The sequence below is a fragment of the Nerophis lumbriciformis genome, linkage group LG24 (genome assembly GCF_033978685.3).
Source record: "Nerophis lumbriciformis linkage group LG24, RoL_Nlum_v2.1, whole genome shotgun sequence".
Lineage (NCBI taxonomy): Eukaryota > Metazoa > Chordata > Actinopteri > Syngnathiformes > Syngnathidae > Nerophis > Nerophis lumbriciformis.
In genome coordinates, this window is record NC_084571.2 from 16,579,681 (window position 1) to 16,605,975 (window position 26,295).

Sequence of the window (26,295 nt, forward strand, 5' to 3'; positions counted from 1 at the left end):
CCAGAGCGTCTCTTATACACCTTGAGTGAGAGGGGGGCTGGGATTCTTCCAACACACCCTCCTTGCAAGCAAGCTAAGAAAAGCCACAAGATCGATCGGCAATGAGACGTTTGGAGGTACCGCTCCGAATAATGCCACTATGGGAGAGGGACTAATATGTATCGAGGTGACAGCTGACAGTGAAAGAAACAGACTTCCAAAAGTGGGACAGGGCAGGGCAGGTCCAAAACATGTGGGTAAGGATCGGCCACCCCTTGATGCCACTTACCGCAAATTGGATTAAGTCCAGGGAAAACGCGAGCCAGTTTGGTTTTGGACCAGTGGACTCTATGTACCACCTTACATTGTATGACCCTGTGCCTTGCACAGATCGAGGAAGAGTGGACTTGTTTCAAAACCTGGTCCCAGGTATCTCTCTCTACTTCTATGTTGAGTGCTGAAGACCACGTGCACACAAGTCACCAGTCACCGTGAGGTATGACCTGATGTCTGTATATAGTTTACACATATTACCCTTAGAATATGGATTGAGCTGAAATAGAGTCTGTCAGGGTTGCAGGTGGAATTTTGGGAAAAATAGGGGAGTGCTTTCGTACAAAGTCCCAAATTTGCAAATATCGGAAGAACTGGTTTCTCTGAAGACTAAATATGTGGGCTAATTGACCGAAGGGCACAGATGTGTAAAGATCGCGATCGAATCCCGGCAGTCTCCCAGACTACATAGTACACATCACTACCAGAGGAGGTAAGTGAAGGGTTTAAGTTGATTGGGGACGAGACAGGGACAGAGTAAAGTCCTAATTGAGCCCAAATTTTAAGAGAATTTTCAACAAATGTATTATCAGAATAAGCTAACGGTGACATTTGAGAAAGTCTTTAGGGTAGAACAGTTGCAGAAGGCCTCCGCAATCTGCAGCCATGGTGGTTGCTAAAACAATGTAGCATGCTAGGGATGTTAGCAGTAGAAGCAAACATTTGGCAGAGACAACCCACCCAAGTCCCTGGGAGACTGCATTGTGTTTTGCCAAATAAACTTTAAGATCGAGGAGTCGAGATCCCGGAAAAAGTGTTTTGGGACAAATATAGACAACCATTGAAAGATTTACAAACACGTAGGGAGAAGATTCATTTTGATTAAATTCATTCTTCCAGCAGGAGAGAGGAAGAAAAGACCAAGGCACAAAATCCTCATTCATCCTGCTTAAAAGTGGGGAGGAGTTGTGGCCTAATAAATCTGATAAATCTAATAAATCTGATAAGTCTAATATACTGATATCAGTTTCGAGTGTCAATATCAATATTGATATCTGTCGGCCAGCTGGCATGTGCGAGAGAGCGTTTCCCATCCTTTCATGTGTTAAGGAAAGTGAAAGTGAAAGAAGTGTTGACGTGAAGAAGCCATTACATCTGATTGTCACCTTTCATTGATGACATAGAAATCACATGTATCAACACAAACTTACCTGACATTCCATTTCCTGCACACCACATCTTCCACTTGGAGAATGAGATGATGTATTAATAATAACAAAGAAATGATATGGGAGAATGAGATAATGTATTAATATTAATAACAACAAATGATATAGGAGAATGAGATAATGTATTAATATTAATAACAAATGATATAGGAGAATGAGATGATGTATTAATATTAATAATAACAAATGATATAGGAGAATGAGATAATGTATTAATATTAATAACAACAAATGATATAGGCGAATGAGATGATGTATTAATATTAATAATAACAAATGATATAGGAGAATGAGATGATGTATTAATATTAATAACAACAAATTATATAGGAGAATGGGATGATGCATTAATATTAATAACAACAAATGATATAGGAGAATGAGATGCTGTATTAATATTATTAAGTACAAATGATATAGGAGAATGAGATGATGTATTAATATTTTTATTAATAACAAACAAATGATATTGGAGAATGAGATGATGTATTAATATTAATAACAACAACAAATGATATAGGAGAATTAGATGATGTATTAATATTAATAACAAACAACAAATTATATAGGAGAATGAGATGTATTAATATTAATAATAAACAAATGATATAGGCGAATGAGATGATGTATTATTATTAATAACAACAAATAATATAGGAGAATGAGATTATGTATTAATATTATTAATAACAACAAATGATATAGGAGAATGAGATGATGTATTAATAATAAACAAATGATATTGGAGAATGAGATTATGTATTATCCATCCATCCATCCATTTTCTACCGCTTATTCCCTTTGGGTCGCGGGGGGCGCTGGAGCCTATCTCAGCTACAATCGGGCAGAAGGCGGGGTACACCCTGGACAAGTCGCCACCTCATCGCAGGGCCAACACAGATAGACAGACAACATTCACACACTAGGGCCAATTTAGTGTTGCCAATCAACCTATCCCCAGGTGCATGTCTTAATATTATTAAAAACAACAAATGATATACAGGTAAAAGCCAGTAAATTAAAATATTTTGAAAAACTTGATTTATTTCAGTAATTGCATTCAAAAGGTGTAACTTGTACATTATATTTATTCATTGCACACAGACTGATGCATTCAAATGTTTATTTCATTTAATTTTGATGATTTGAAGTGGCAACAAATGAAAATCCAAAATTCCGTGTGTCACAAAATTAGAATATTACTTAAGGCTAATACAAAAAAGGGATTTTTAGAAATGTTGGCCAACTGAAAAGTATGAAAATGAAAAATATGAGCATGTACAATACTCAATACTTGGTTGGAGCTCCTTTTGCCTCAATTACTGCGTTAATGCGGCGTGGCATGGAGTCGATGAGTTTCTGGCACTGCTCAGGTGTTATGAGAGCCCAGGTTGCTCTGATAGTGGCCTTCAACTCTTCTGCGTTTTTGGGTCTGGCATTCTGCATCTTCCTTTTCGCAATACCCCACAGATTTTCTATGGGGCGAAGGTCAGGGGAGTTGGCGGGCCAATTTAGAACAGAAATACCATGGTCCGTAAACCAGGCACGGGTAGATTTTGCGCTGTGTGCAGGCGCCAAGTCCTGTTGGAACTTGAAATCTCCATCTCCATAGAGCAGGTCAGCAGCAGGAAGCATGAAGTGCTCTAAAACTTGCTGGTAGACGGCTGCGTTGACCCTGGATCTCAGGAAACAGAGTGGACCGACACCAGCTGGACTGCTGCTGAGTGGTCCAAAGTCATGTTTTCTGACGAAAGCAAATTTTGCATTTCCTTTGGAAATCGAGGTCCCAGAGTCTGGAGGAAGACAGGAGAGGCACAGGATCCACGTTGCCTGAAGTCTAGTGTAAAGTTTCCACCATCAGTGATGGTTTGGGGTGCCATGTCATCTGCTGGTGTCGGTCCACTCTGTTTCCTGAGATCTAGGGTCAACGCAGCCGTCTACCAGCAAGTTTTAGAGCACTTCATGCTTCCTGCTGCTGACCTGCTCTATGGAGATGGAGATTTCAAGTTCCAACAGGACTTGGCGCCTGCACACAGCGCAAAATCTACCCGTGCCTGGTTTACGGACCATGGTATTTCTGTTCTAAATTGGCCCGCCAACTCCCCTGACCTTAGCCCCATAGAAAATCTGTGGGGTATTGTGAAAAGGAAGATGCAGAATGCCAGACCCAAAAACGCAGAAGAGTTGAAGGCCACTATCAGAGCAACCTGGGCTCTCATAACACCTGAGCAGTGCCAGAAACTCATCGACTCCATGCCACGTCGCATTAACGCAGTAATTGAGGCAAAAGGAGCTCCAACCAAGTATTGAGTATTGTACATGCTCATATTTTTCATTTTCATACTTTTCAGTTGGCCAACATTTCTAAAAATCCCTTTTTTGTATTAGCCTTACACAATATTCTAATTTTGTGACACACGGAATTTTGGATTTTCATTTGTTGCCACTTCAAATCATCAAAATTAAATGAAATAAACATTTGAATGCATCAGTCTGTGTGCAATGAATAAATATAATGTACAAGTTACACCTTTTGAATGCAATTACTGAAATAAATCAAGTTTTTCAAAATATTCTAATTTACTGGCTTTTACCTGTAAGAGAATGAGATGATGTATTAATATTTTCATTAATAACAACAACAAATGATATAGGAGAATGAGATGATGTATTAATAATAACAAACAAATGATATTGGAGAATGAGATTATGTGTTAATATTAATAACAACAAATTACATAGGAGAATTAGATGATGTATTAATATTAATAACAAATGATATAGGAAAATGAGATGATGTATTAATATTATTATTAACAACAAACAAATGATATAGGAGAATGAGATGTATTAATATTAATAACAAACAAATGATATAGGAGAATGAGATGATGTATTAATATTATTAATAACAAATGATAAAGGAGAATTAGATGATGTATTAATATTATTATTATTATTAATAACAACAAATGATATAGGAGAATGAGATGATGTATTATTATTATTATTAATAACGAATGTTATAGGAGAATGAGATGTATTAATATTAATAACAAAATGATATAGGAGAATGGGATGATGTATTAATATTAATAACAACAACAAATGATATAGGAGAATGAGATGATGTATTAATATTATTAATAACAACAAATGATATAGGAGAATGAGATGATGTATTAATATTATTAAGAACAAATTAAAAAAGGAGAATGAGATGATGTATTATTATTATTAATGTCACCTTGTTGCTGAAAACAAGGTTTAAAAAGTGACAAAGACAAAAGTTGATGAAATAGGAAAAGTGTGGACTTGCTTCCTCTGTGGTGTTCAGCGGGTGACAAATTAAACTTGCTTTAGCGCCACCTATGGGTGAAAGTTATCGTCACACCATATAAGGACCTTCCATATCATGTCCAAGTGTTTGTTTAATTGACTGTTCCTCTTTGGTCATAGTTATACTTGGATGCCAATCAATGAACGCAGAAGAAGTGGAAGAAGAATGCGTGTGATTGGTTGTCACTGTGAGCGCACTAACAAAAGAGGAAGTCATGGTTCAGTGGGAGACATTTCGCACGATAGTGAACTTTTTGAAAAGTATTTGATTGTAGAAACGTAGAAAAACTTGAAGACATTTGTGATGAAAAGAAATTTATTGTCCTAGTAAAACAAAGTCTTCTAATGATTTGCTAGAAGTGTAAAAACATTGGTCATGTGCCGCGAGGCTAATACTAAGTCCTCCATCTAAAGCCAAGCACAGAAGTTAAAGAGGATTACCTTTAAAAGCCACATCACCAGATATATTCTTCGGAGGACATCAGGTGAGCTGCAGGGCAGGTGGAGGTGTGCTAGAAGAACTGTCCTGGTCCACAGGTGCGTCCGGGACATGAGGAGCGCCAGCAGGACTTTCAGCATTGAGGTTCTTGTTGGTGGCGTCCAGGACAGGAGCTTTCACAGACTGACATGTTGCAGCGTCTGAAGAGTCAGGAGCACCTGCATCTGACACAAGGTGAGGAACACTCCTGTCACTGCACCTACCACCAGGACTACTAACTTCCACATTTTCCCAAAATTCCAGGAATTCCGAAATACTATTTCTCAATGAAAAATGTTACTACTTCAACATGTCCCGATATATTTGAAAAATTCCAACACCAACTCATCCAGAACATTCAAATGTTTGAGCATTTTCCAAAAAAATTCCCTGTTTTCCCCATATGTCGATGAAATTCCCATTAGAAAGAATAGGACATTTTTCAAACTTCCACAATTCCCACATTTTTCAACCGATTCGAACCATTCCACCTTCAACACACTCAACTCATCCTGGAAATTCAAACTACCATTTTTCCACGTTCAGCAAAATTTCAGGAATTCCTGGTTTTTTCTAACCTTATTTCCAACCTTTTGTAGTGCGATGACTCCTTTCACATTTTTCAACCCATTTCAACTGTTCCACTGTCAAAACATTCCTCTCAGTCAGGACAATAAACACAAGTTGGTTTAAGGACTTGAAAAATTCAATTTTTTTTCCAAAATTCCATAATACAATTTTTCAATTAAAAATGTTACTACCGGTACTTCAACATTTCTTGACTGATTTAAACAATTTCAACACCAACCAATTCATCCATTCAGGACATTCATGCTCCTAATATATATATATATATATATATATATATATATATATATATATATATATATATATATATATATTTTTTTTTTAAATCCCTCTTTTCCCGAAATGCCCAAATTTCCAGGAAATTCCCATTAAAAAGAATGGGACATTTTTCAAACTTCCACCATTCCCACATTTTTCAACCGATTCAAACCATTCTACCTTCAACCCACTCAACTCATCCTGGAAATTCAAACTACCATTTTTCCACGTTCAACAAAATTTCAGGAATTCCTGTTTTTTTCTAACCTTATTTCCAACCTTTTGTAGTGCGATGACTCCTTTCACATTTTTCAACCTATTTCAACTGTTCCACTGTCAAAACATTCCTCTCACTCAGGACATAAAACCAAGTTGGTTTACAGACTTGAAAAATTAATTTTTTTCCAAAATTCCATAATACAAATTTTCAATTAAAAATGTTACTACTTCAAACCATTCAGGACATTCATGCTCCTAATCATTTTTTTTTTTTTAAATCCCTCTTTTCCCAAAATTCCAGGAAATTCCCATTAAAAAGAATGGGAAATTTTTCAAACTTCCAATTCCCACATTTTTCAACCGATTCAAACCATTCCACCTTCAACACACTCAACTCATCCTGGAAATTCAAACTACCATTTTTCCACATTCAACAAAGTCCCAGGAATTCCCGGAAACCAATTCAGCTCATTCAGGACATTTCAAAAAGTTCCTATTTTTCCTGAAATTCCCAAATTTCCAGGAAGTTCCCGTTGAAATGAACGGGACATTTTTCCAAGTTGCACAATTCCCACGTTTTTCAACCTATTCAAACCATTCCAACATCAACACATTCCACTCATCCTGGACATTCAAACTAACACTTTCCCAATTTCCAAACCAAATTCCCGTTTTTCCTGGAAATTCAAACTTTTCAACATTCAAACTATTCTTACATTCATACATTCTGCATTGGAGCATTCACACCTCAACTAGAAGTGGTATGACACCGGGTACATTCATACCTGTTTCCATGACAGGAAGTGGTATGACACCTGGTACACTCATACCTGTTTCCATGGGCGTGAGCTTGTCTTCCTCCTCGCCGTCTGACGCCGAGTTAGCAGTGTTGCTTTGCTTTGCAGACATTTCTTCTTCTTCTTCTTCCTCTTCTTGTTTCTTGTGAGCCACCTCCGCCGCCGCACGTTCCTTCTCCTCCAGCCGCCGTTTGGCAGCCTCGTCGGCAGCCGCCATCTCTGCCGCTAGCTTGTCCATGTCCACCTCGATCTTCTGACTGCACAGCTGTTAGCATGTAGCATGTTAGCATCTGACGGCTTTTCTGCTGATTGCTACTAACTTCCTCTGAAAGGCTGAACTGGACTGGACTTCAACTCTACTCACAGCGTGTTATTTTTGCAGGAATAGGAAATACTAGGGCTGTGAATCTTTGGGTGTCCCACGATTCCATTAAAAATCGATTCTTGGGGTCACGATTCGATTCAAAATCTTTTTTTTTTTTTCCAATTCAACACGATTCAAAAACGATTTTTTTTTTTTTTGGATGAAAACAATACCATAACAATGCAATACAATTTCAAAACCAAACCTGACCCAGCAACATTCAGAATAGCAATAAACAGAGCAATTGAGGACACACAAACATGACACGGAACAATCCAAAAGTAGTGAGACAAAAATGTATATTATCAACAACAGTATCAATATTAGTAACAATTTCAACATAGCAGTGATTAAAAATCCCTCATTGATATTATCATTACAAACATTAATTAAAAAAAAAGAAAAAAAAAAAAAAAGAACAATAGTGTCACAGTGGCTTACACTTGCATCGCATCTCATATACTTGACAACACTTTGTGTCCAATATTTTCCACAATGATATAATAAGTCATATTTTGGTTCATTTAATAGTTAAAACAAATTTAAATAATGGATCCCATATTCCAATATATGACTCATTATTATCTAAACTAAATGCCGTTTTTTCTACTGATATCATCTCCATAGCTTGTGTGTACCAGTCAGTATGAGTTGGACTATCAACATCTATCCATTTTTTTAATATTACCCTTTTCGTTATTATGCATATTGAAAGAAATGCATTTTTACTCTTTGATGACATGTTACTAAATTGATGGAGATCCCAAAGAATACAAGTTTGCAGTGTCATTGGGATATTTATATTAAGGACTGTGATTGCTTCTTTTGTTGTTTTCAACCATAACTCTTTTATTCTCTGACATTCCCACAATAAATGAACAAGAGTTTCCTCGGCTGCCCGACACTTCATACATAACTTACTATCTACTACACCAATTATAAACAGCTGAGAAGATGTAAACTACAATCTATTCAAGATCTTAAATTGAGTCAGCTTATCTTTAATGCTTCTAAAGGGCTTATTGGCATTTTTCCAAATACCATTCCATGATATGTCTCTTTCATCTAAAATGTTTAAGTCCATCATCCATTTCCGAACACATGCATTATTTGCATTTCTAGTGTGGTGTTCATTTATTATTCCATAAAATAGTTTAATTAATTTCTTAAATGTATCTTCATGGCTATTTAAAGACATACTTTCAGAGGATATGCATTTATTTACTGCGTGTTTTAAAGAGATACAATTTAAAAAATTATTTCTGGGTACATTATATTGGTCAACTAAATCATTCAACGGTTTAAAATAGTTTTTATTAATAATATGATGAGGTTTAGTAATACCTTTGTCTTTCCATGTTGTCCATTTAACCATATTTTTATTAATTATGATATTAGGATTTTACCAAAGCGGTTGATTGACAGATGTCACTGACTTGATTCCTAGTATTTTCTGACACAGTTTTAGAATGTTAAATGTGGCTTCTATTGGGCTTTGCCTCAATTCATTAAGTATTTGTTTAATATAATATAAACTCCCCACATCAATGTCCAAATTCATTAACATATTTTTTTCTATGTTGATCCAGTCCTTATCTGCAGAAGAATGAAATAAGTGGCTTGCTTGTTCACAACCGAAGGAGATATAATAATGTAAGAAGTTTGGTAATTGTAATAATAACTGGGATTTATATAGCGCTTTTCTAAGTACCGTATTTTCCGCACTATAAGGCGCACCTAAAAACCACAATTTTTCTCAAAAGCTGACAGTGCGCCTTATAACCCGGTGCGCTTTATTACGATTCATTTTCATAAAGTTTCGGTCTCGCAACTTCGGTAAACAGCCGCCATCTTTTTTCCCGGTAGAACAGGAAGCGCTTCTTCTTCTACGCAAGCAACCGCCAAGGAAAGCACCCGCCCCCATAGAACAGGAAGCGCTTCACCCGCCCCCGGAAGAAGAAGAAAAAACGCGCGGATATCACCGTACGTTTCATTTCCTGTTTACATCTGTAAAGACCACAAAATGGCTCCTACTACGCGACAAGGATCCGGTTCATAAAAAGACGCAATCTCTCCATCCGCACACGGATTACTACCGTATTTCACAGCAACTGATATTCCTGTGAACCGCACTGTGGAACGGGAGCACGTACGGTGAATATTCGCACCACAGGGAATGAGAAGTCATCCTTCACTGTGGTTCTAGCTTGCCATGCTAACTTCCACCCATGGTGATATTCAAAAGGAAGACCTTGCCAAAAGAGACCTTTCCAGCCGGCGTCATCATAAAAGCTAACTCGAAGGGATGGATGGATGAAGAAAAGATGAGCGAGTGGTTAAGGGAAGTTTACGCGAAGAGGCCGGGTGGCTTTTTTCACACAGCTCCGAAGGCGAACACACCTTCACTAAGACGGGCAGATAGCGCCGGTCGACATACGCCAACATCTGCCAGTGGATCGTAAATGCCTGGGCAGATAGTTTCGGTCACAACTGTGGTCCGAGCTTTCCGGAAGGCAGGATTCACAGAACTGCTGCACAACAACAGCGACACTGAATCCGATGACTTGGACGAGGCGGAGCCGGCCATTTTTGGATCCCACGCTTGCGCAACTTTTCAATTCGGACACCGAAGACGAAGAATTCGAAGGATTTACGAATGAAGAATAACTTCAGAAGGTGAGCGCTATGTTTATTTTGTGTGTTGTGACATTAACGTTCGAGCAACATTATGTTGCTATTTATTGCTCTACACCATTTTGAATTTTACTATGTTTGTGATTGCACATTTGCGTACATTTTGGGACAGAGTTGTTAGAACGCTGGTTTTCAATATATTATTAAAGTTTGACTGAACTATCTGACTGTTTTTTTGACATTCACTTTAGCGCAGCGTTTTTTTGACATTCACTTTAGCGCAGCGTAGGCGCGGCTTATAGTCCGGGGCGGCTTATTGGTGGACAAAATTATGAAATGTGTAATTCATAGAAGGTGAGGCTAATAATCCGGTGCGCCTTATAGTGCGGAAAATACGGTACCCAAAGTCGCTTTACATGTAGAACCCATCAATCATTCACACCTGGTGGTGGTAAGCTACTTTCATAGCCACAGCTGCCCTGGGGTAGACTGACGGAAGCGTGGCTGCAATTTGCGCCAACGGCCCCTCCGACCACCACCTGTCATTCATCATTCAATTCACCGGTGTGAGTGGCACCGGGGGCAAAGGGTGAAGTGTCCCGCCCAAGGACACAACGGCAGCGATTTTTTGGATGGGAAGAGGCGGGGAGCGAACCTGCAACCCTCAGGTTTCTGGCACGGTTGCTCTACCCACTACGCCATGCCGTAGTGGGTAGAGTAGTCCTCCTTTATGAACAACTGGCCTTCTTTCCAACCCAAATAAAATGTGATATCATTGTATGTATTTTCTTAAACCAACTTTTATTAATTAGGACAGGCATCATTTTCAGTATATAATTAACTCCTGGCAGTATACTCATTTTTACTATGTTCACCCGACCCCAAAGTGATATTTGGAGACGTGACCAGCGTTCCATTTTGGATTCTATCTTATTTTTTAAATGTTTAAGATTTAGATCTCTGCTTGTATAAAGGTTTGGTGTAATGTGTAGTCCTAGATATATGATTTCTGCCTATTTCCATTTAATTTTGGAGTTCTGAACTTGTGATTTCTTGCAGTGTTTATTAAGTGGTAATATTTCACATTTGTCCCAATGGACTTTATACCCTGATAAACAGCCATATTCAGTGATGCCATTATAGATATAGTGAAGAGAGGAGTTAACATGTGACAGGTAGAGAATTATGTCGTCACAATACATCGATAGCTTATTATACTGAGAGCCAATTTTTATACCATGAATATTATTTTCACTTCTTATTTTTGCAGCTAAGGGTTCAATAACCAAATTAAATAATAATCCAGACGCAGGACATCCCTGTTTTACTCCTCTTTTTAACGAAAAAGGTTCTGAAATATGATTATTGGTTTTGACTGATGCCATGGGCCTTGTATAAAGCATCTTAATCCATTGTATAAAATTATCTCCAAATACAAATTTACGTAATGTGCAAAAGATAAATGACCAGTTTATGCGGTCGAATGCATTCTCCGCATCAACAATATATACTGCTGTGGGATAAGGGAGACTTCTGGCATTAAACAATTTCCTTGTATTGTCTGAAGATTGTCGACCTTCCATGAAGCCAGTTTGGTCAGTATGAAATAATTTTCCTATTACATTTGATAATCGTGTGGCTAAGATTTTTGCCAAGATTGAAAAAGATTTTCTATTCATTCAATACATAGAATTTCAGCAGGATCTACCCCAGTCTGCTGACATGCAAGCAGAGTAGTAGATTTTTGTAAAAAGCTTTTATAATTGTAAAGGACAATGTTTTATCAACTTATTGCAATAATGTAAATTTGTTTTAACTATTAAATGAAACAAAAATATGACTTATTTTATCTTTGTGAAAATATTGTGTAAGCCACTGTGACACTATTGTTCTTTTTTTTAAATAAATGTCTAATGATAATGTCAATGAGGGATTTAATCACTGCTATGTTGAAATTGTAACTAATATTGATACTGTTGTTGATAATATTCATTTTTGTTTCACTACTTTTGGTTTGTTCTGTGTCGTGTTTGTGTCTCCTCTCACATGCTCTGTTTATTGCAGTTCTGAGTGTTGCTGGGTCGGGTTTGGTTTTAGAATTGGATTGCATTGTTATGGTATTGCTGTGTATTGTTTTGTTGAATTGATTAATAAAAAATAAAAAAAATAATATTTTTTTTATAAATAATAATAAATAAATAAAAATAGATTTTTTTAAAATGAGAATCAATTCTGAATCGCACAACGTGAGAATCGCCATTCGGATCGATTTTTTTCCCACACCCCTAGGAAATACACTGAAAAACTCTTCAAAAAAGCATTAAGTAATGAGTCAAAGATAAAATGTTGCTAGAAATAACAGACAAAGATTTGTCTTTAAAAGAGCTAGCATTAGCTTGTAGCTAGTTTTAGTTGATTGCTAACATTTGCTTCTAGCCAGCATTAGCTTGTAGTTAGCATTAGCTTGTAGCCAGCATTAGCTTAGAGCTAACATTTGTGTGTAGCCAGCATTAGCTTATAGCTATCTTTAACTCAAAGCTAACATTTGCGTGTAACCAGCATTAGCTTGCAGATAGCATTAGCTTATAGCCAGCATGAGCTTATAGCTAGCTTTAGCTTAGAGCTACCATTTGCTTGTAGCCAGTATTAGCTTGTAGATAGCATTAGCTCATAGCCAGCATTAGCTTGTAGCTAGCTTTAGCTTAGAGCTAACATTAGCTTGTAGCCAGCATTAGCTTATAACCTGCATTAGCTTAGAGCTAACATTTACGTGTAGCCAGCATTAGCTTGTAGCCAGCATTAGCTTATAGCTAGCTGTAGCTTGTAGCCAGCATTAGCTTGTAGCCAGCATTAGCTTATAGCTAGCTTTAGCTTAAAGCTAACACTAGCTTGTAGCCAGCATTAGCTTATAGCTAGCTTTAACTTAGAGCTAACATTTGCGTTTAGCCAGAATTAGCTTGTAGATAGCATTAGCTTATAGCAGCATTAGCTTATAGCTAGCTTTAGCTTAGAGCTAACATTTGCATGTTGCCAGCATTAGCTTGTAGATAGCATTAGCATATAGCCAGCATTAGCTTATAGCTAGCTTTAGTTTATAGCTAACATTTGCTTGTAGCCAGCATTAGCTTGTAGATAGCATTAGCTTATAGCCAACATTAGCTTGTAGCTAGCTTTAGCTTAGAGCTAACATTTGCGTGTAGCCAGCATTAGCTTATAGCAGGATGTCCAAACTACGGCCCACGGGACAAGTGCAGTATATTACCGTAATATATTTATATTATTGAAATATAATATATTTGACACTAGTAAAACATTACAAATGTTATATTTGTATAAACGTTCATGGTTAATACAATGTTCATAAGTTACGCTGTATTATAAAAGTAATATTTGGCACTAGTAAACATTACAACTGCTCCATTAAAATAACCTTTCATGGTAATACTAATTTTAAATTATACATTAGTGTATTGGAAGTATTTTGATGTATTTGTCAAAATGTCCTAATAATGACCATGTTGGAAAGAAAGTAGTGTTATCACTGCAGTAAAATGTACCCGCTTGAGTTCCGTGTTGAAGGAGTCTGTGGTCTCCAAGAAGCGTCTTTTCTTGTCTTGATGACGGTCCTCGATTTGCAGAAGCTCCGCCTCCAGCTTTCTCTGTAAATGTACAACATGCTAGTATTCATGTAGTGTATCATTAAGTATTAGAGGTGAATATACATGTCAGAAGAAGTAAAAGTACATGTTAGTATTCATGTAGTGTATTATTAAGTATTAGATGTGAATATACATGTCAGAAGAAGTAAATGTACAACATGCTAGTATTCATGTAGTGTAGTATTAAGTATTATATGTGAATATACATGTCAGAAGAAGTAAAAGTACATGTTAGTATTCATGTAGTGTATTATTAAGTATTAGATGTGAATATACATGTCAGAAGAAGTAAATGTACAACATGCTAGTATTCATGTAGTGTAGTATTAAGTATTATATGTGAATATACATGTCAGAAGAAGTAAAAGTACATGTTAGTATTCATGTAGTGTATTATTAAGTATTAGAGGTGAAGTAAAAGTACAACATGCTAGTATTCATGTAGAGTATTATTAAGAATAAGAGGTGAAGTAGTAAAAGTACAACATGCTAGTATTAATGTAGTGTATTATTAAGTATTAGATGTGAATATACATGTCAGAAGAAGTAAAAGTACAACATGCTAGTATTTATTTAGTGTAGTATTAAGTATTAGGGGTGAAGTAGTAAATGTACAACATGCTAGTATTCATGTAGTGTATTATTAAGTATTAGATGTCATTATACATGTCAGAAGAAGTAAAAGTACAACATGCTAGTATTCATGTAGTGTAGTATTAAGTATTAGAGGTGAAGTAGTAAAAGTACAACACGCTAGTATTCATGTAGTGTATTATTAAGTATTAGAAGTGAAGTAGTAAATGTACAACATGCTAGTATTCATGTAGTGTATTATTAAGTATTAGATGTAAATATACATGTCAGAGGAAGTAAAAGTACAACATGCTAGTATTCATGTAGTGTATTAAGTATTAGAGGTGAAGTAGTAAAAGTACAACATGCTAGTATTCATGTAGTGTATTATTAAGTATTATGGGTGAATATACATGTCAGAAGAAGTACAAGTACAACATGCTGGTATTCATGTAGTGTATTATTAAGTAGATAGAGGTGAATATACATGTCAGAAGAAGTAAAAGTACAACATGCTAGTATTCATGTAGTGTAGTATTAAGTATTAGATGTGAAGTAGTAAAAGTACAACATGCTAACTAAACTCAGATCAGAAATGTTCTATTAGAACAAGAGGTAAATGATGTTCATGTTTATGATGTTCATGACGTTTATGTTCATGTTGCTCATGACGTTCATGATGTCCATGTTATTCATGACGTTCATGTTCATGTTATTCATGATGTTCATGTTATTCATGTTGTTCATGTTATTCATGTTGTTCATGACGTTCTTGTTATTCATGACGTTCATGACGTTCATGTTATTCATGATGTCCATGTTATTCATGATGTTCATGACGTTAATGTTGTTCACGACGTTAATGTTGTTGATGTTGTTCATCACGTCCATGTTGCTCATGACGTTCATGTTGTTCATGACGTTCATGTTGTTCATGACGTTCCTGTTGTTCATGACGTTCTTGACGTTCATGACGTTCATGACGTTCATGACGTTCATGACGTTCATGACGTTCATGACGTTCATGACATTCATGTTGTGAGTGTGTGACATCTACTGACCTGATGCACCATCAGAGACTGGACCTGCCTCTTCAAGACCTGCATGCGTGCAGTGGTCACCACAGAGCGCACGTCTGGCAACACGATCTCACTCAGGATGTCACTGATGAGTCTGTGGTTCCTCTGGAAGCGAGCAGCTGCCGTGTGCTTGACAGAGAAGCCATCGTCGTAGTCTGCACAACACCAAGACTTACATCTCCTTCTAGTCTGGACTTGTAATTATCATGCATTACATACTTTACATTACCTTTTTTGCACTATATTAATTTATATTATTATGTGTTGTCAACTTTGTTCTTTTTTTTATGTCATTGCCTGAAATAAATAAATAAATGAAAAAATAAAACGAAAAGACTTGTGGAAGAACTTGCCATCAGGGTCCTCAGCAGGCTGAATGCTCATGTAGGGTTCTCCCTTGTCGATACGACTCTGCCTCTGTCTGCTCTCCTCCTCCATGGCCGCCTCAGCACGGTTCTTGGCATTGACGTACGCCAAGTAGGCAGGAGAGTTGTGGTAGGCCTTCATGGAGTCATTGTACTCGATCTAGCAACCACATGACATGACTAATGTAGCACATGATATCAGTTGATTTGAAGACTAATGTAGCACATGATATCAGTTGATTTGAAGACTAATGGAGCACATGATATCAGTTGATTTGAAGACTAATGGAGCACATGATATCAGTTGATTTGAAGATGAATGTAGCACATGATAGTTGATTTGAAGACTAATGTATGACATAGTTGATTTGAAGACTAATGTAGCACATGATATCAGTTGAAGACTAATGTAGCACATGATATCAGTTGATTTGAGGACTAATGGAGCACATGATATTAGTTGATTTGAAGACTAATGGAGCACATGATATTAGTTGATTTGAAGACTAATGTAGCACATATCAGTTGATTTGAAAACTAATGTAGCACATATCAGTTGATTTGAAGACTAATGTAGCACATGACATCAGTTGATTTGAAGACTAATGTATGACATGATATCAGTTGATTTGAAGACTAATGGAGCACATGATATTAGTTGATTTGAAGACTAATGTAGCACATATCAGTTGATTTGAAAACTAATGTAGCACATGATATCAGTTGATTTGAAGACTAATGGAGCACATGATATTACCGGTAGTTGATTTGAAGACTAATGTAGCACATATCAGTTGATTTGAAGACTAATGTAGCACATGACATCAGTTGATTTGAAGACTAATGTATGACATGATATCAGTTGATTTGAAGACTAATGTAGCACATGATATCAGTTGATTTGAAGACTAATGCAGCACATATCAGTTGATTTGAAGACTAATGCAGCACATGATATCAGTTGATTTGAAGACGAATGTATGACATATCAGTCGATTTGAAGACTAATGTAGCACATATTAGTTGATTTGAAGACCAATGTAGCACATGATATCAGTTGATTTGAAGACTAATGGAGCACATATTAGTTGATTTGAAGACCAATGCAGCACATATCAGTTGATTTGAAGACTAATGTAGCACATTTCAGTTGATTTGAAGACTAATGTAGCACATGATATCAGTTGATTTGAAGACAAATGTAGCACATGATATCAGTTGATTTAAAGACTAATGTAGCACATGATATCAGTTGATTTAAAGACTAATGTAGCACATGATATCAGTTGATTTGAAGACTAATGTAGCACATGATCTCAGTTGATTTGAAAACTAATGTACAAACCTCGTTTCCTTACAAGTTGGGAAATTGTGTTAGTAATATAAACGGAATACAATGATTTGCAAATCCTTTTCAACCCATATTCAATTGAATGCAGTACAAAGACAAGATATTTGATGTTAAAACTCAAACTTTATTTTTTTTTTGCAAATAATTAACTCAGAATTTCATGGCTGCAACACATGCTAAAGTAGTTGGGAAAGGGCATGGTCACCACTGTGTTACATGGCCTTTCCTTTTAACAACACTCAGTAAATGTTTGGGAACTGAGGAGACACATTTTTAAGCTTCTCAGGTGGAATTCTTTCCCATTCTTGCTTGATGTACAGCTTAAGTTGTTCAACATTCCGGGGGTCTCCGTTTTGGTATTTTAGGCTTCATAATGCGCCACACATTTTCAATGGGAGACAGGTCTGGACTACAGGCAGGCCAGTCTAGTACCCACACTCTTTTACTATGAAGCCACGTTGATGTAACACGTGGCTTGGCATTGTCTTGCTGAAATAAGCAGGGGCGCCCATGGTAACGTTGCTTGGATGGCAACATATGTTGCTCCAAAACCTTTATATACCTTTCAGCATTAATGGCGCCTTCACAGATGTGTAAGTTACCCATGTCTTGGGCACTAATACACCCACATACCATCACAGATGCTGGCTTTTCAACTTTGCGCCTATAACAATCCGGATGGTTCTTTTCCTCTTTGGTCCGGAAGACACGACGTCCACAGTTTCCAAAAACAATTTGAAATGTGGACTCGTCAGACTACAGAACCCTTTTCCACTTTGTATCAGTCCATTTTAGATGAGCTCAGGCCCAGCGAAGCCGGCGACGTTTCTGGGTGTTGTTGATAAACGGTTTTCGCCTTGCATAGGAGAGTTTTAACTTGCACTTACAGATGTAGCGACCAACTGTAGTTACTGACAGTGGGTTTCTGAAGTGTTCCTGAGCCCTTGTGGTGATATCCTTTACACACTGATGTCGCTTGTTGATGTAGTACAGCCTGAGGGATCGAAGGTCACGGGCTTAGTTGCTTACGTGCAGTGATTTCTCCAGATTCTCTGAACCCTTTGATGATATTACGGACCGTAGATGGTGAAATCCCTAAATTCCTTGCAATAGCTGGTTGAGAAAGGTTTTTCTTAAACTGTTCAACAATTTGCTCACGCATTTGTTGACAAAGTGGTGACCCTCGCCCCATCCTTGTTTGTGAATGACTGAGCATTTCATGGAATCTACTTTTATACCCAATCATGGCACCCACCAGTTCCCAATTTGCCTGTTCACCCGTGGGATGTTCCAAATAAGTGTTTGATGAGCATTCCTCAACTTTATCAGTATTTATTGCCACCTTTCCCAACTTCTTTGTCACGTGTTGCTGGCATCAAATTCTAAAGTTAATGATTATTTGCAAATGTTTATCAGTTTGAACATCAAATATGTTGTCTTTGTAGCATATTCAACTGAATATGGGTTGAAAATTATTCGCAAATCATTGTATTCCGTTTATATTTACATCTAACACAATTTCCCAACTCATATGGAAACAGGGTTTGTATGACATGATATCAGTTGAAGACAAATGTATGACATGATATCAGTTGAAGACAGATGTATGACATGATAACAGTTGAAGAACAATGTATGACATGATATCAGTTGAAGACAAATGTATGACATGATATCAGTTGAAGACAAATGTATGACATGATATCAGTTGAAGAAGAATGTATGACATGATATCAGTTGATTTGATGATAAAAGGTTACCTTCTCAGCCTCGTACTCGTTGAGGTAATCCTGCTTCTCTTCATCAGTCAGGTCTCTCCACATGCCACCAATGATCTTGCCGATCTCCCACAACTTGAGGTCGGGGTTGGAGGCCTTGACTTGGTCCCACACCTTGTCAGGTGCACACATGACACGGGTGTCACTGCATGACACGGGTGTCACTCACAAAACCACATGTTGCTTTACTTAATATAGAGAAATCAACTCAGTCCATACTGGAGATCGACTGATAAGGGTTGTCAGTGCGATAACGATACCGATTATTAGTAGTCAAGGATAAGCGATATTTGGATAAGCAGTAAAAGTTATTTAAAGATGACTATTATATGTTAGTAAACATCTGGACAAGGTTTTTAAGTTGTTTAACATTATGTAGGAAAGGTGGGAGCGGTAATGTTTGATGTTGTGTTTAATTGATCATCAAACATCTGAGGAACATTTTATTTCATGACATTTGTCTACATCACAATAACTCACCATTGATTGTAATGTTTCCTCATTTAAGAAGTCATGTCAAGAATGTTATTTTTTATGTAGGTGAATTTGTGACTTTATTACGAAAGGTTTTTTTTGACACTGAATTTATGTAACCGATATTTTTGCATTGAATTTATGTAACCGATATTTTTGCATTGAATCTTGTGAACTGATTTTTTTTACACTGAATTTTAAAACACTTTTGGACTGAATTTTAAAACATTATTTTTATACACTGAATTTTAAAACTGATTTTTTTTACACTGAATTTTAAAACTGATTTTTTTATACACTGAATTTTAAAACAGTTTTTTCATACACTGATTTTTAAAACACTATTTTGTATACACTGAATTTTAAAACACTATTTTGCATTCACTGAATTTAAAACACTTTTTATACACTGAATTTTAAAACACTATTTTTATAAACTGAATTTTAAAACACTTTTTTTTATACACTGAATTTTTAAAAAAAAATTTTATACACTGAATTTTAAAACACTATTTTGTATCCACTGAATTTTAAAACACTATTTTATACACTGAATTTTGAAACTGATTTTTTACACTGAATTTTAAAACACTATTTTGTATACACTGAATTTTAAAACACTATTTTTATAAACTGAATTTTAAAACACTTTTTTATACACTGAAATTTTAAAACAATTTTTTATACACTGAATTTTAAAACACTATTTTGTATCCACTGAATTTTAAAACACTATTTTATACACTGAATTTTGAAACTGATTTTTTACACTGAATTTTAAAACACTATTTTGTATACACTGAATTTTAAAACACTATTTTATACACTGAATTTTAAAACAGTTTTTATACAATGAGTTTTAAAACACTATTCATACAATGAGTTTTAAAACACTTTATATACTGATTTTTAAAACACTTTTTTTATACTCTGATTTTTAAAACAATTTTTTATACACTGAATTTTAAGACAGATTTTTGATACACTGACTTTTAAAACAGATTGTTTATACACTGCATTTTAAAACACTTTTTGTATACACTGCATTTTAAAACACGTTTTATGCACTGCATTTTAAAACACGTTTGATGCACTGCATTTTAAAACACTATTTTTTATACACTGCATTTTAAAACACTTTTTTATACACTGCCACAGAAAGACGTGTTTTATGCCACTTCTTCTTTGTCACGTTTTATGCTGTGCGTGAATGCACAAAAGTGAGCTTTGTTGATGTTATTGACTGCAAGCTAATTGACGCTAACATGCTATTTAGGCTAGCTGTATGTACATATTGCATCATTATGCCTTGTTTGTAGGTATATTTGAGGTCATTTCATTTCCTTATGTGTATTTAATTTATATTTGCATGTTTCATGACACATTATCTGTATGTAATATTGGCTGCATTTCTGTGGTTTTTGCGCCATGTTGTTCCAGACCACAGCAAACGTTACCCAGTTTGCAAAGATTGTAGTAAATCCATGAGAAGAAGACGTTTCCTTTAACCTGGACACAAACATCTATACCTTTGACCAATCTAAGTCAGTCATTTCCAGGAGTTATCTCACCTTCTAAAGTAGCATCTGATTTACTAATGTTTTCTAATGTTAAAGTTAAAGCACCAATGATTGTCACACACACACACTAGGTGTGGCTAAATTATTCTCTGCATTTGACCCATCACCTCCTGGGAGGTGAGGGGAGCAGTGAGCAGCAGCTGTGCCGCGCCCGGGAATCATTTTAGGTGATTTAACCCCCAATTCTAACCCTTGATGCTGAGTGCCAAGCAGGGAGGTAATGGGTCCCATTTGTAAAAATGTGTAGAATAAATATTATATTTCAACATTTCTGTCAATGAAGAGTTGTGTCAGCCTTCATTATAACACTTATATATTTAATTTTTTTGTGGCTCCAGACATATTTTTTTGTATTTTCGGTCCAATATAGCTTTTTCAACATTTTGGGATTTCCGACCACTGGTCAAGTCTATCCATCCATCCATCCATTTTCTACCGCTTGTCCCTTTTGGAGTCGTGGGGGTGCTGGAGCCTATCTCAGCTGCATTCGGGGGGAAGGCGGGGTACACCCTGGACAAGTCGCCACCTCATCACAGGGCCAACACAGATAGACAGACAACATTCACACTCACATTCACACACTAGGGCCAATTTAGTGTTGCCAATCAATCAAGTCTATTTAAAAAAAAATATATATTTTATATATTTATTCTTTTTTTAATCAAACTTTAGTTACACTTCACTGTCCTTAGTTTTATCCTGTTTTAAATGTGTCTTAACTACTTTGTGAAACTTTTGTTTTTTGAAACGTGCTATATAAATAAAACGAATTGATTCATTTCTTTCTGGATGTTTCAGAAAGTATGAGAATGTGTGAGCTGCTGCCTGCTCTTCTTTACTTATATAATAATATCATATTTGTCAAGATAAATATATTTTTAAGTATCTTTGGTCAACTTTCTCCTAATGGACAATTATTATTAACAATAATTATTTGGTTAATATATTTTTAAGTATCTTGTCAATGTTCTCCTAATGGACAATTATAATTAACAATAAATATTTGGTTAATATAATTTTAAGTATCTTTGGGTAACTTTCTCCTAATGGACAATTATTATTAACAATAAATATTTGGTTACTATATTTTAATATGTTTTTAAGTATATTTCGTCAACTTTCTCCTAATGGACAATTATTATTAACAATAATTATTTGGTTGATATATTTTTAAGTATCTTGTCAATGTTCTCCTAATGGACAATTATAATTAACAATAAATATTTGGTTAATATAATTTTAAGTATCTTTGGGTAACTTTCTCCTAATGGACAATTATTATTAACAATAAATATTTGGTTACTATATTTTAATATGTTTTTAAGTATATTTGGTCAACTTTCTCCTAATGGACCATTATTATTAACAATAAATAGTTGGTTAATATATTTTAAAGTATCTTTAGTCAACTTTCTCCTAATGGACAATTAACAAAAAATATTTTGTTAATATATTCTAACATGTCCTTCAAATAAATGCCTAATTCCGCAGCCATACACCTTACAGTCATATAATTTGGTATGTGAAACATGCTTACTGTCAGCATGTTTACATTAGCATGCTATCATTAAAGTGCTACCTTAGAGCTAATTTTGCAACCGTTTGCCCTAGAGTCATATACAGTTGTGCTCATAAGTTTACATACCCTGGGAGAATTTATGATTTCTTGGCCATTCTTCAGAGAATATGAATGATAACACAAAAACCTTTCTTCCACTCATGCTTAATGGTTGTGTGAAGCTATTTATTGGCAAACAAGTGTGTGTACTCTTTTTAAATCAAAATGACAAAAGAAAGTATCCAAATGACCCTGATCAAAAGTTTACATACCCCAGTGACTTTGATCTGATAACATGCACAAAAGTTGACACAAACAGGTTTGAATGGCTAATCAAGGTTCCAATCCTCACCTGTGACATGTTTGTTTGTAATTAGTGTGTGTTCATAAAAGGTCAGTGAGTTTCTGGGCTTCTGACAGACCATTGCATCTTTCATCCAGTGCTGCACAGATATTTCTGGATTCTGAGTTATGGGGAAGGCAAAATAATTGTCAAAGGATCTGCGAGAAAAGGTAATTGAACTGCATAAAACAGCTATTTCCAATAAATAGCTTCACACAACCATTAAGCATGAGTGGAAGAAAGGTTTTTGTGTTATCATTCATATTCTCTGAAGAATGGCCAAGAAATCATAAATTCTCCCAGGATATGTAAACTTTTGAGCACGACTGTAACTTGGTATGTGACACTTGTTAACTGTTAGCATGCAAGCATACTAACCTTTTTGGTAACTTTAGGTTTTTTTCTCTAATTAGACAGCCATACACCTTACAGTCATACAACTTGGTATGTGACACATGCTAACTGTTAGCATGTCTATGTTAGCATGCTATCATTAAAGTGCTAGTTTTGAGCTACTTTTGCAACAGTTTACCCTAGAGCAAAGGTCTCAGACACGTGGGCCAAATGCGGCCCGCGAGACGTTATTTTGCGGCCCGCACCTTAATATGAAAATTTTATGTTAGTCCGGCCCGCGAGTTTTATATGAATGGCGCTTGACAGCGTCATACTTTCCAACCCTCCCGATTTTTCTGAGAGACTCCCGAATTTCAGGGCGAAAGTCTGCCGATCTTCACCCAAACAACAATATTAAGGGCATGCCGTGATGGCACTGCCTTTAGTGCCCTCTACAAACAGCGTGCCAGCCCAGTCACATGTTGTATTTGGCTTCTGTACACACACGTAACTGACTGCAAGACATACTTGGTCAACAGCCATACAGGTCACACTGAGGGTGGCCGTATGAACAACTTTAACACTGTTACAAATATGCGCCACACTGTGAACCCACACCAAACAAGAATGACAAACACATTTCGGGAGAACATCCGCATCGTAACACAACTTAAGCACAACAGAACAAATACCCAGAATCCCATGCAGCCCTAACTCTTCCGGTCTACAATATACACCCCAGCTACCACCAAACCCCGCCCCCCTCCCCCCACACATCAACCCCCCCCCTCCTCCGTGCGTCGGTTGAGGTGGGCGGGGTTTGGTGGTAGCGGGGGTGTACATTGTAGACCGGAAGAGTTAGGGCTGCAAGGTGTTCTGGGTATTTGTTCTGTTGTGTTTATGTTGTGTTACGGTGCGGATGTTCTCCCGAAATGTGTTTGTCATTTTGTTTGGTGTGGGTTCACAGTGTGGCGCATATTTGTAACAGTGTTAAAGTTGTTTATACGGCCACCCTCAGTGTGACCTGTATGGCTGTTGACCAAGTATGTCTTGCAGTCACTTACGTGTGTCTGCAGAAGCCTCATACAACATGTGACTGGGCCGACACGCTGTTTGTATGGAGTAAAAGTGGACGCGACGACAGGTTGTAGAGGACGTTAAAGGCAGTGCTATCACGGCACGCCCTTAATATTGTTGTCTGGGTCAAAATCGGGAGAATGGTTGCCCCGGGAGATTGTCGGGAGGGGCACTCAAATTCGGGAGTCTCCCGAAAAAATCGGGAGGGTTGGCAAGTATGTTGCTAGGGCGGGATAGCCATTCAAAGAAGGTGAATTCATTAAAAAGTGCATGTTACCGTATTTTCCGCACTATAAGGCGCACCTAAAAACCACAATTTTTCTCAAAAGCTGACAGTGCGCCTAATAACCCGGTGCGCTTTATTACGATTCATTTTCATAAAGTTTCGGTCTCGCAACTTCGGTAAACAGCCGCCATCTTTTTTCCCGGTAGAACAGGAAGCGCTTCTTCTTCTACGCAAGCAACCGCCAAGGAAAGCACCCGCCCCCATAGAACAGGAAGCGCTTCACCCGCCCCCATAGAAAAGGAAGCGCTTCACCCGCCCCCGGAAGAAGAAGAAAAAACGCGCGGATATCACCGTACGTTTCATTTCCTGTTTACATCTGTAAAGACCACAAAATGGCTCCTAATAAGCGATCCGGTTCATAAAAAGACGCAATCTCTCCATCCGCACACGGATTACTACCGTATTTCACAGCAACTGATATTCCTGTGAACCGCACTGTGGAACGGGAGCACGTACGGTGAATATTCGCACCACAGGGAATGAAGTCATCCTTCACTGTGGTTCTAGCTTGCCATGCTAACTTCCACTCATGGTGATATTCAAAAGGAAGACCTTGCCAAAAGAGACCTTTCCAGCCGGCGTCATCATAAAAGCTAACTCGAAGGGATGGATGGATGAAGAAAAGATGAGCGAGTGGTTAAGGGAAGTTTACGCGAAGAGGCCGGGTGGCTTTTTTCACACAGCTCCGAAGGCGAACACACCTTCACTAAGACGGGCAGACAGCCTCGGACGACATACGCCAACATCTGCCAGTGGATCGTAAATGCTTGGGCAGATATTTCGGTCACAACTATGGTCCGAGCTTTCCGGAAGGCAGGATTCACAGAACAACAGCGACACTGACTCCCGATGACTTCTACGAGACGGAACCGGCCATTTTGGATCCCGTATTCGCCCAACTTTTCAATTCGGACACCGAAGACGAAGAATTCGAAGGATTTACGAATGAAGAATAACTTCAGAAGGTGAGCGCTATGTTTATTTTGTGTGTTGTGACATTAACGTTAAAGCAACATTATGTTGCTATTGTTCTACACCATTTTGAATTTTACTATGTTTGTGATTGCACATTTGCGTACATTTTGGGACAGAGTTGTTAGAACGCTGGTTTTCAATATATTATTAAAGTTTGACTGAACTATCTGACTGTTTTTTTGACATTCACTTTAGCGCAGCGTTTTTTTGACATTCACTTTAGCGCAGCGTAGGCGCGGCTTTTAGTCCGGGGCGGCTTATTGGTGGACAAAATTATGAAATATGTAATTCATAGAAGGTGCGGCTAATAATCCGGTGCGCCTTATAGTGCGGAAATTGCGGTAGATTTTTTTAAAGAAATCTTTTCTTGCGGCCCAGCCTCACCCAGTTTCTGCATCCAGTGGCCCCCAGGTAAATTGAGTTTGAGACCCATGCCCTAGAGTCATACAACTTGCTATGTGACACTTGTTAACTGTTAGCATGTTAATGTTAGTATGCTAGCACGCTAACCTTTTTGCTAACTTCACGTTTTTTTCTCTAATTAAGACAGCCATACACCTTATAAATATAACTTGGTATGTGAAACCTGCTAACTGTTAGCATATTTATGTTAGCAGGCTATCATTAAAGTGTTAGCTTTTAGAGCTAATTTTACAACCGTTTACCCTAGAGTCATACTTTGGTATGTGACACTTGTTAACTGTTA

At 37.0% G+C, this 26,295-nt stretch overlaps 1 protein-coding gene across 3 annotated transcripts in view; it reads right to left on the minus strand.

Annotated features, from left to right (window-relative positions):
• Positions 1 to 5,118: 5,118 nt before the first annotated feature.
• The window catches only part of smarce1 (SWI/SNF related BAF chromatin remodeling complex subunit E1), a 51,802-nt gene continuing 30,625 nt past the window's right edge, over positions 5,119 to 26,295 (minus strand). For 2 of the 3 annotated variants that reach the window (XM_061981679.2, XM_061981677.2), the window contains exons 6-11: positions 18,946 to 19,077; positions 15,823 to 15,994; positions 15,452 to 15,624; positions 13,716 to 13,817; positions 7,194 to 7,425; positions 5,119 to 5,483 (exon numbers count right to left, since the gene is read on the minus strand). In XM_061981679.2, coding sequence (XP_061837663.1) covers positions 5,302 to 5,483; positions 7,194 to 7,425; positions 13,716 to 13,817; positions 15,452 to 15,624; positions 15,823 to 15,994; positions 18,946 to 19,077 — 993 coding nt within the window. In that variant the 3' untranslated portion in view covers positions 5,119 to 5,301. The remainder of the gene's footprint in view (positions 5,484 to 7,193; positions 7,426 to 13,715; positions 13,818 to 15,451; positions 15,625 to 15,822; positions 15,995 to 18,945; positions 19,078 to 26,295) is intronic. The other variant, XM_061981678.2, reaches the window with a different exon arrangement.